The sequence below is a fragment of the Cibotium barometz genome, chromosome 4 (genome assembly GCF_041138505.1).
Source record: "Cibotium barometz isolate CiBa-2024 chromosome 4, ASM4113850v1, whole genome shotgun sequence".
Taxonomy (NCBI): domain Eukaryota; kingdom Viridiplantae; phylum Streptophyta; class Polypodiopsida; order Cyatheales; family Cibotiaceae; genus Cibotium; species Cibotium barometz.
Genome location: NC_141049.1, coordinates 25,215,730 through 25,227,367, shown reverse-complemented (window position 1 = coordinate 25,227,367; position 11,638 = coordinate 25,215,730). Strand labels below are relative to the sequence as shown.

The 11,638-nt window shown below is 46.5% G+C and overlaps 1 protein-coding gene across 3 annotated transcripts in view; it reads left to right on the top strand.

The window, feature by feature from the left end:
- The first annotated feature begins 837 nt into the window (after positions 1-837).
- The window catches only part of LOC147639081 (GTP-binding family protein), an 81,354-nt gene continuing 70,553 nt past the window's right edge, over positions 838-11,638 (top strand). The window contains exon 1 of one of the 3 annotated variants that reach the window (XM_086787249.1): positions 838-1,585. In XM_086787249.1, coding sequence (XP_086643375.1) covers positions 1,352-1,585 — 234 coding nt within the window. In that variant the 5' untranslated portion in view covers positions 838-1,351. The remainder of the gene's footprint in view (positions 1,586-11,638) is intronic. The other 2 variants (XM_086787255.1, XM_086787260.1) reach the window with 2 other exon arrangements.

Below are 11,638 nucleotides of genomic sequence, written 5' to 3'. Positions count from 1 at the left end.
AATTAGTTTGCTGTCCAAATACGGTCACATAGCAAGCACAAACATGCGTCCTATTCAACAAAGTGTTAAGTCTATATAAGCCGTCTCCTAACTATCTGGCCACCATCTGGTGTCTAAATTGGGAACTATTGGGGTGCCCGAGTGCTCACCACAATGGTTACTCCTCATATAGGCCCTGTCTTACAAAATACAACACATCTTCCGCAAGTAACAACATGAGAGTGAAGCATTGAGAAAATAAATTTTCAATAGGGGGATGGGGACATCTAGAGTGGACTTGAGGAGGAAGAGGTGCTCGATGGTGAAAGTCTTGGCAAAGGGGTGTGCCACTTATAATGCAAGAAGGTTAGGACCTTTATAGGTGCATATTCACCCTTAGGCATTAGATATGTAAATCTTGAAATATTTGAGGGCCACTCTTCATATAGGGGGCCTTACAAAATAGAGCACATCCATCACCCGAGTAACAACACGAGGGTGGAGCATTGAGCAAATACTTTTCCAATAGGGAGATGGAGACGTCTAGAGTAGAGTTGAGCAGGAAGATGCGTTCGATGGTGGCATAGCAATAGGCTTGGTGAAGGGTCTTGATGGTGACATAGCGATGGTCTTGGCAAAGGGGTGTGCCACTTGTAATACCAAAAGGTTAAGGACCTTTATGTGTGAATATATATATATTTTCACCCTTAGGCTAACCCTTAGGGATTAGATATATAAAGCTTGAAATGTTAGGGGTGAATATATATTCGCCCTTAGGGTTACCCTTAGTCTTGGCAAAGGGGTGTGCCACTAAAAGATTAACTTAGGGTTAGATATATAAATCTGGAAATGACATCCTTTCTTTTGTTTTTTTGAAATAGATTTTTCAAAAATCTCGATCGCTCTAGGTTTAAACTTTGAATCGAACAAATTTGTCGTAAGGAAAAAACAGAGGAATTTAATTTGTTGGAGTCTGCAAAGGAGATGGTGAGGTCGTCTTGAAGAGGAGGAGGGCAAGGGGAAAGAGGCCAGCCAATGCGAGGCACAAACAGGCCGAGGCTTCGTCGAGTACAGAGGAAGAGCACAGGGTGGTCCTGAAGCGGCATCGAAGACCCTTATCAAGAAGAAGCAGAGGCGCTGGATTGGACGAAGCCTGTGCACAGTTGAATCGAGCAGGCGAATTAAACGAAAAGTTTTCTCATATCGAGGTTTAAATTTTTAGCTGCTGGTCATATGATTAGACGCAGAAAAGGATTTTTGTAAGGTGGAAACCCGATTCTCCGGATTTGGTGAAAGGCTGAATTGACAAATCCCTCACATGCTGCGAGGGGTTTAGGAGGTTCTAGGGTAGCAACCATTTTTGATTATCAATATGCAAGCCAGATTGCTTCTGGCGAGGCTAGTTCTACTCCAGAATCAAGGTTCATTGTTGTTGTCGTCATCACCATCATCATCGACATCGGCATTGGCATATCTCTGTCGGTCGGTCCTTTTTGAGAGGGTTTGTAGTCACGAGATTCGCCAGTTCTCAAACAAGGCGGCAGTGATTTCCATCGAAGGTACGGCCCTTTCTAAAGGAAGGAAGACAACAGTGAAGCCCAGACAGGTACATGTTGGGTCTTTGTTTTCAGCAGCCTTTACATGTACTTTTCATTCTTATATCAGTAAAAGAAAAAACTCTGGAAAGGGAGGGTGGCTTGGGGTGGGCGTTGTGACCTAGTGCCGGTGTCACATGCATCAACTTTAATTTTCAGATGCATGTGTGGTTTTGTAGAAGATTCACTGTATGTTGTGAGCCCTTATCTACAATGGGAACAAAGAGGATGTTAGTGTGATGTAGAGTGCCAAGAACTAGCAATAGTAAGCTGCCAATTGTCATATGCACGTGTCATGCTAAACAAATTCAGTCAAGGTTTTGCAGCAGAATCAGCCCATATTGTCTACAAAGGGACAAAAGAGGCTGTTAGTGTAAAGTAGGGTTGCTGAGGACCAACACTAGCACGCTGCCCACCAAAGTTCGAATGCAATGAATGCAAAGCGCACATTAAGGCAACTATTACAACTTAATGCACACAAAGTTAGCTGACTTATTTCTATAAATAGGACTCCTCCTTTTCTCTCCATTCTACACATCTTTCAAGAGAGAGAAGATTAGTCATGAAGAATAGCAGATTCATAGTTGATGGCTCTAGCCGGAGGTGATCTGGCTGATCTACCTTTTGCTTGGAGTCAGCATTGTTTGTTTGAAGGGAATAGCAAGCAAGCAAAGACGTTGAGTGCATTGCAGCAGGTGCTTTGGGTGCCATGTCCATCCTGTTGAGACTTAAGACTTTCCTATCCTCATGCAAGTTGAACAGATTGCTTTAAGACGGCTTTGCGGCAATCGTCCCAACATGTGACGGCATGGTACCTTAGGTGGTCTTCCCCCCACAAGAGAGAGGCATCGGTCAATGCCGCACAAACCAAATGAAGCTGAAACGCATCAAAACCACTTACTGCCGCGAGTGGCAGCCATCTTGTGGGTCCAATGGGTGACAACTTCACCGTCCATTTTCTCGTTGAACAAGAAGCTATGAGAGCTGAGTTTGTTCTTTGAAGGCATGAAGAAAGACCTTGGTAATTCAGTAGTTTGGTGATGTTGAGCTGGTGAAAGACAACAAGATATGTGCTTTGGGAGGTGCTATAGGTGTAGGTCAGCCAAGGAGGACTCATGGCATGCCTTATGGGGCTGCCTAACTCTCAGATCAATGTGGACTCTACTAGGCAGGTGGGCCATGACCATATTGGAACCAAAATCACATCGTCACACTGGCTTTTGGCGAAGTATGTAGGTCCAATTTGAAGAGAGTAATACCATCTTGGAAATGATTAGGTTTACCATCTTGGATATTGGAGTGGGGTCCTAAATTGTTGGTATTGTAGAGCCAATTATTAGATGTTTTTGTTTTCCAATAATCTGATTAGACCTTGCTAAATTGTATTCATGGACATATTCACACTAGATTGAGTTGGGCACATGTACTTGGTGTTGGGCATTTTGGAGTCTCTGTATCTTTACCCTTGTTTGTGTACCCACTTTTGTCTGTGTGTGAACAGTCCCTAAAAGGGCTGTGTTGTGTGTGTGAATCCATCCTTAGGTGTGGATAAGATAAGTGTGCCATGTGTCACTTGTCTAAATATGTGTGTGATTCCCTTGAGTCAAAAGAGACTTACAACCTATAAAAGCATGGGAGCTCTATTTTTCATGTTGTACCTGCAGTTCCATGTACTATGATTGTACATGTTACAAATGGTACACGTTGGTGGCACTATGCATTCCTCCTTGAGGTGGTCTTCTTGTTTGCATTGAGAGTAGAACACATTTTTGCAAAATTTTGAGCTTTTTTTCTTTTTCATCTCTTGCATTAGTTGCTTCACCTGGAGCACAAGTTCTCCAGGGCTCATTTTTGCCTTCACGGTTTTCTTCTTTTTGTCTTCCTTTTCTTCATTGCCACTTGAGTGTCTTGTGAGGTGTCGCTTGAATCATCCTCCTAAGTTGTGACACTTTATCCTCGACATCTATGATTTCTTGAAGAGTAACTAGCTGATCTGCTCCACCCAGTACTTCCTTAAGTCTATTGACATGAAATACGGGATAATCTTTCACATGAGAAGGCAAGTCCAATTCATATGTAAGTGAACCAATCCAGCGTGTAACCCGAAATGGTCCGTAGTATCTGGGGTATAATTTCGGAGATCGACTCGTCCGTAAAGTCTCGGAATCTTTCGGAACTCACAAATACACCATTGTTCCTTCAAAGTTTCTTGGCTTCTTTTTTTTGCCATTTTGGCTAGCTCGACCAATTCCACAAACTCTTCTTTAGTTTCGGTCTGCTTTGTGTTGACTGTCGCATGGATGTCCGGCTGAAGCCCTTGGACGAACCAATCTGTAACTATTTGCATTGAGGGTCGGGTTTGTTCCGCCACTTTTTGTCTCAAGCTTAGTAATTTTGTTGCATAGGCTTCTACATCCATGTCTTCTTGTCGGAGTTCTCGTATTTGATCACAGAGTTAAGTTGCAGACTTTATCTTGCGGAATCTTTTTAGAAAAGCAATCATGACCTCTTCATAAGTCTGGAAATGGTTGTCTTGGTATCTTGATACCCACTCTGTAGCTTTGTCTTTGAAGGTGTTCATGAAAGTATCTCTGTGGATTTTACTCCGCTCTGGCTCTTCCATATCTCGAGGTTTGATTATTTTCCAGTATTGCTCAAACCTCCTTACATGCAGATTTGCATCTTCCCCTTTCTCTCCCGAGAACACCGGGAAATTTTTGGCTAGTGATGGCATGTCTCCCTTGAACCTTTTTCGGGGGTTTTGTTGTTGTGGTTGTTCTTTTGGATTCCGTAGCTCCACCCTTCTTGGGCTACTTAGACTTGGATTGCGCACAGCTTCTAGCTATTGACACTCCTTTTCTTGGTCTAAATTATGCTTGAAACCTGACACTCCCTCTTGCTCGCGTAGTGTTGTAGAAGTTTCCGCCTTATCTTCTTGTTTGGAATAGTGCGACACTCCCAGCTACGAGCTTCCTAGAGGGTTTCTTGGGAGGCATTCCTTTTCTCCATTCTTAGGTTCGCAATCATGCAGAAGGCATGCTTGAATCCATTTTTGTTGGTTGGGTTGTGTGGTGAAAGGTTCTCTGCACTGACTTACCCAGAAAATCCCCTCCATGTTAACAAGATTAGTTTGTGCGGAACCAGAGCTTTCTTTTTTAAGATCTTCTTTGCTTGAAGGTACAGAATGCTACTCAGCGGAGATTTTTTCCGCCGCCTCATGATTTTCAAAAAGAGAAGTCTCTCAGCCTAGCTTCGGTACAGGTTTTCCTTAGTAGGGAGTTTTCCAGCGGAGTTGCAGTAGAGTTTCCCAACAGGATCGTCAGGTGTTTCTCGTTGATTTTCGTGTTAGCGGAATGGCAAGACAACAGTCTGGGATATCAGACTAGTCATGCAATGCCGACGGCTGTGGGAGATGTGTGGCCACCCACCAGAGCTTATGGATTCGAACACCAACTCTAGAGTGGTCATGGGGACACTCAGAAAGCTACTCAGCTTTGGAACCTCACACGCTCACACTCCTCTCACTCTGCCAAGTCACTCTCTATACTCACGGCTCCGCATACAGCGAGCCTTGGGAGCCATCACAGAGCAGGAGTTGAGGAGAGAGATGAGGAGACTTACTCGCCGCAAAAGGCGGGCCTTCGTAGAGATACAGGAGCTAGAGATCTTTCATTTCTTCATGAGTAGAGAGAGCCCTATCTCATGGCGGCACTTCAGAGAGCCCCGGACACGGACACCCATTGCAGACCCACAGACATGGCACACATATGCAGAGGGCCTATACCACGCCCCACAGCAGCCACCTATACCTCAGCCACAGGAGCCTCCACCTACCACAGCTAGCTTCTTTACCCACTCGATGGTAAAGAAAGCTATCCGCCGCCTACAGCATGGATGGGCCGCCGACCATATGGGCCTACAGGGTGAGCATCCCATATATGCACTAGATTCTTTGGCTCCTTTTCTTGCACACCTGTTTAACAGGGCACTAGCAGAGGGTTTGCCTGCGGAGTGGACGATGCACACCATTGTGTCGATCCACAAAATAGGGGATATGCTCGATCCGAGCAACTACAGGACGGTTATGGTCGGCCACGTGTTGGCCAAACTCTATGGTGCAGTGTTGGAGGAAGAGCTTAGCTTATACGCTGAGCGAGCAGGTTACGCTCATCAGGGCAGGCAGGCTTCAGGAGAGCTTTCTCTACCGCTAACCATGTGTTCACTTTGAGATGTATGATTGATCAGGCCAGAGTGAGGAAGAGAAAGCTCTATTACTGCTTTGTGGATTTCCGCAAGGCATTTGACATAGTACCACGAGAGAGGCTCTTTCAGCGCCTGCAGTCTCTTGCATACCAGCAGATATGACATGGGGCATCTATGCATTATATGAGCAGGTTTTTGGGCGAGTCAGATGCCCAGGAGGTATGTCCGAGACTATTGCTAGCACCATTGGTGTGAAGCAAGGATGCCCACTTTCCCCCATGCTATTTGGGTTATACATTGATGAGGTGGTTGACTTCATTACACGGGGAGGCGGAAATGGAGTTGATCTAGCAGGTACCTCAGTACATATTATGCTTTATGCTGATGATATTGTATTAGTGTCTGAGTCTCCAGGAGGTCTACAGCAGCATCTACATGCACTCAATGATTTCTGCACACAGAGGGGTCTTATTGTGAACCTTGGGAAAACCAAGGTTATGGTCTTTCATACATCGAGACAGGGTAGGAGTCAGCTGACATTCACTCTCGCAGGACGCCAGGTGGAGGTGGTGACATCATACATCGAGACAGGGCAGGAGTGAGCTGACATTCACTCTCGCAGGACGCTAGGTGGAGGTGGTGACATCATACGTGTACCTAGGGGTTACCTTCTCTGCAGCAGCCACGCGCTTCACCATGGGTTCAGCAGCCAGAGCCAGATTGACACGGGGATATGTAGCATTGGCTATGCTAGAGAGACAGTGCCACCAGGCGCATTTTCAGGAACCCCGGACGAAAGGGTGGCTATTTGACACATTAGTCACACCGGCATTGCTGTATGGAGCAACGGTATGGGCGCTAGGACTTGCTACCTGGACACAGATAGAGAGACCACAGGCCATTGGTGGACACAGATAGAGAGACCACAGGCCATTGGTGGAGCAACGGTATGGGAGCTAGGACTTGCTACCCATTGGTGGACACAGATAGAGAGACCACAGGCCCTCATGATGGCACGCATGATACGCAGCAAACCGTCAGTACCTCATGACATTATCTGAGCAGAGTTTGCTGCGCCTCCTATGATGGTAGAGGCCATATTCCAGACTATATGCCTGCTAGACAGATTCAGAGAGATGCCACAGGACAGATTGTCATATAGAGCTTTTGAGGCATCTAGACAGCTGGTTGAGGCAGGAGAGAGGATCATGGTATGCACAGGTCACACATTGGTTCTCACAGCATGGCCTAGACATGGATCATCTACCACCATTCCAGTATGACAGGGATGCACCACATATCCGTCTCTCTCATAGTGAGAGGAACAGAGTATTGAGACAGGACCTATGGCAGCTCTATACACGAGAGACATGGATATCACCTACAGAGCCTCTTCCGCCGAAGATGCTATACTACAGAGATTATCACTGATGATGGATTCATAGAGAGGCCTAGATACATGGAGGGCTTTTTACCACACGGCTCCCGAGTAGCTATTGGTCAGCTTAGAGTCTCATCACATCGATTGGAGATCGAGACTGGCAGAGCAGCACGGATCCCCCGAGAGGAGAGGGTATGCAAATTGTGCAGAGAGGAGGTGGAGAGTGAGGAGCATTATGTATGCACATGCAGAGAGAGAGATCCCATTTTATTCAGAGAGCCACATTCCCTACGCCAGATCTTTGAGGCAGCAGACCAGCGCATACTAGGGAGATTCATTCTAGACATATAGCGTCACAGAGAGACATCATTACAGGCTCAGACAGCTCGAGAGGGGGGACGACAGACAGATTACTACATTTTTTCAGAGATCCACCCCACTCCCAGCCCCCACACAGCAGGGAATTACTCTCCAGAGAGCAGAGACACTCAGAGCCCGCAGGAGACAGAGGACACCTGGCTTTCGGACACCACGCCTATACCAGAGAGAGATGACAGAGATGAGAGCTCAGTTTCACAGAGAGGGTGCGGAGCGATTGGCTTGCTTCAGAGCAGACCCAGGCATGTTCTTCAGGGAGCTGTGGACACCCCCTTCATTGATGTATACCATTCTATACCCCCAGTATGGTACAGGATGGAGCTAGCTAGGTTGCATATATCATGATTGTATACTCCATGCATATAGCTTTGCATTCTCCTAGTAGTAGAGCTCCATCACCTCCCCCACTCATTGTACTTATTGCACACCCAGATTTAGCTTTTTTAGTTCAGTACTTTTTCATTTTGTTGGGATGACAGAGGATACCCCACAGAGGTACACTGATTTGTCTCATAGGTCGAGTTCGGTCTTTTGGAAGACGTTAATAAAATCTTTCTTTCTTTCTTTCTCACTCTCTCTCTCTCTCTCTCTGGTACACAGCATGTTTCTTTAAACAGAGACACATCATTCGATCTGTTCAATGTATAGTTGGGTAGGTGTGGAAGTGTTTTCACACTATGCTCAAGCATGGCAGGTAGCCATGATATGGATCCACAAAACATTTGGGGCAATTCTTGAAGGACTTTGCTATTTTTATTCACACTGAAAGTTGAGTCTACGGTACTATCACGGCCTAGGAGGACTGATACCTAGATATTGAACCGTAGAGTTCAGAGATTGAAATAGTTGTCTCTCTCCTTCTGTTTCTGAGATTCCAGTTCCTCTACAACATGACCCTTTTGAAGGGGTATGACTGTAGCCGAGTTTGGTGCTCGAGTTACAGATGTGAGCAATGGAGATTCGACAGACCGTGCGGCAATATCCTGTACTGCTGCACAAAAAGCCGCTAGGCAAAGATACCTTGCGGCTTTAGATGCAAGAATGACACCAGCGGCTTCCTCCAGTCATTTTCCCGAGAAAATGAACTTTAGTAAGTATAATGGTAAACTCGATCCCACAACTCTTTATTCCTGGCTGCATCACTTTGAAGCTTATTTGTCGCAATTCGAAAAAGTGATATTGGCAGAGTGATAGTTGGTACTTGGAAGGTGAGGCCATATTCCTTGGTGGACTTAGTGGGCTCATGCCCATACGAGATTAGGTATGGCGGCTTATGTTTGGGACGAGTTTGTCCTCGACCTTAAGCGGTGGTTTCTACCGCCCCATTATCTTTAGCGACTCGAAGACGATTTTAGGGGAGCGCGTCAAAACGCGCAACCAGTCCTTCAATTTGCCAATAAAATTTCAAACTTATGTTTACAGTTGGGCTTATTTGACAAGGACAAGCAAGGGCAGTTCCTTTATGGCCTTGACACGCAAATCCAGTGGGGGTGCGTATGTTTAGGCTAGCCACCTTCGAAGATGCACTCTCGCTTGCGTAGAGTGCTGAAATGAAGCACAATGGTGGAAAGCCCAAGACTTCCCAGTTTGCCACTTCCAAGGCAATTGCCTTGGGGAGAAAAGGCTAGAACCAGACAGGGTCTTTCCCAGGACAGAACATGGGAGCCTCTCGTTCCATGTCACATGCACTCTGCACTGTAGTGCATGGTGACAAACTGGCTCATCATCAGCAGTGCAACATTTGCAGAGTATTAGTTCCATTCAGGATTATATTTGTTGTATGCCATGACCCCATTGTATATCCTGAGTCCAGGATAAGTCAGGCACGAGCTACGTAGGTCATTCTCAGCCATAGTCAGTCAGTCAGTCAGTCTAAGTCCCTTAACCCACTTATAGAGACGCATTCATGCATATACAGTCAGTAGAAACCTTAGGGTTTGCATCAGAAAGCATCTTGCATATTGCACATCATTCATGCATAACATCTAGACCATTGCAGGAACCTTAGACAGCATCCAGGATTTATCTAATATTTTTCTGGTAATTTTCCCATCATTTTCAGCATTTTTCACATCATTTATGCATTATGTATGGACATGAGCAGTCGGCCAGCTCTGTAGCCAGCCGACTGGCTCATGCAACCCATATAAATAGAGCCCTTGCATAATCATTTAGTCATTCATCATATTCAGCAAGAGAGCCATCAAGCGCTTACCATCCTCAGCCCCAGGAGCATAGGTGATTGCAGTTTCAGCCATCTCTCTTCGGCGTTTGTCTCCTACAGCCCTAGGCACCTCAAACGCATGAGCATTCAGCCATCTCCATCAGTAAAACGCAGCAGTTCAGCCTTCAGTCCATCTTGCGGTTTCTGCATCCATACAGTTTTCAGCATTCATTCATTCATCGTTTTGCTCCAGCCACCTGGTGAAGGTAAAACGCAGCATTCTCCTTCATTTACAGCATTCATATACAGTCTAGAACAGTCTCAAACAGCCCCTCTCTCAGCCCTAGCTTTGCATACCTCCCTCATACCACTGGGAAGAGTGCATAGGCTCGAGATTGGACATCTTTGGTACCTCTACAGCAGTGCACAGTTCTGTTAGAAGTCATCTGCTGTCTATACATATACACCAGGGCCTTTGTGGGTGTGCCCGACCTTGTTAGGTGTTTTCTCATTTTTCCCCCCTCTCCATATTTTCCCCCATTTTTCCCATTTATCTTTGGCTTGGGTGGATGCCCAGGGTTGGCTGGAGGGCCCATGAGCTGGCCGACTGATGGTACTGGTCCATGACTCCACATTTGTGTTGGCCGACTGCTGACAGCTGGCCGATTGGCTGTGTTGGCTGGTTGTGGAGGATCAGGGCGTGTCGGCTACCCTATATAGCAGGCCGACTGCACTGTGGGGGCCATATAAAATGACCCCACACCCCTTGCCAGTTTTGTATCATTTCCGAGATTCTTTTGCGTATATAGAGCAGAGTTACACGCCTCTACCTCTCTATCTCTTGTGCTGTTATTTTTCTGCATTGCGTTTTGCTCTTGTGTTCCCAGATCTGGTCATCATCTCCGCTGCGTATTCTGACATGGTATCAGAGCCTAGGCTCTAGATAGTTCTTGGGATTTGTGTGAGCAAGAGGGGGACTGTTGTGTTGCTGATTGGTGGACTGTTCGGGACTTTTTGGGAAGAGGAGAAGCAAGAGGACGGCGGGCTGATTTGCTAGACAGCCACTTGCAGGTGTTAGTTCTTCTTTGTTCCCACCCACCCATCCTTTTCAGAGTACATTCCCGCAATGGCAGATCTGTTTGAGATGGCCGAGAGGCATGTGAAGATCCCGACACTCCCCACGTTTCCGGTGGACTGTCTCTTGGACGGAAACAACTATGGCATATGGAAGGTTATGATGGAATCTGTTCTGGAGTCTTACGACCTCGCTGATTTCGTTGTTGTTGGGGTTCCATGGCCAGAAGTAGAGGAAGGGGAGTTACTGTAGATCCGAAAGGACGGGAGGCTCAGACACAGATGTGGGATCGTGTCAATGCCAGGGTCCGTTCGTTTATCTTTCTCAACTGCACACCGCAGGTAATCAATCATGTAAAGCATATGATGCTGGCCAGAGGTATATGGCAGCATTTGGCTTCTCTTTACAACAGCGTATCGCCGATGAAGAGGATTTCCTTGGAAGTATAGATGTGGGTTATGAGCCCTGCAAAGTCGTTGAGGATGCGGGAGCATATTAACAAGCTGCAGGCTCTTCAGCAGGAAGTTCTTCAGGCTAGGAAGGAGATATCGTCAGAGGACATGGCCATAACGTTGCTGTCGCACTTGCCCTCTCAGTACTCAGCATTTTACTCGTCTTTGATTACCAGTGGCAGGCTCAGCACCATCACGTGGGAGGAGCTTGTGCCCATGGTCTTGGACCCATGGTCTTGGACCAAGAGGAACGATTCACGAACCCTCCTCAGGGTGGAGGTTCGGAGGCCTTAACTGGCCAATGGTCGAAAGGCCGTAACACGGGCAAAGGGAAGGCTTCGTCGGAGAAGTCTTATGAGAAGAAGTCTGTTATTGACCGCGAGAAACTAAAGGCAGAGAGGACCTGTAATG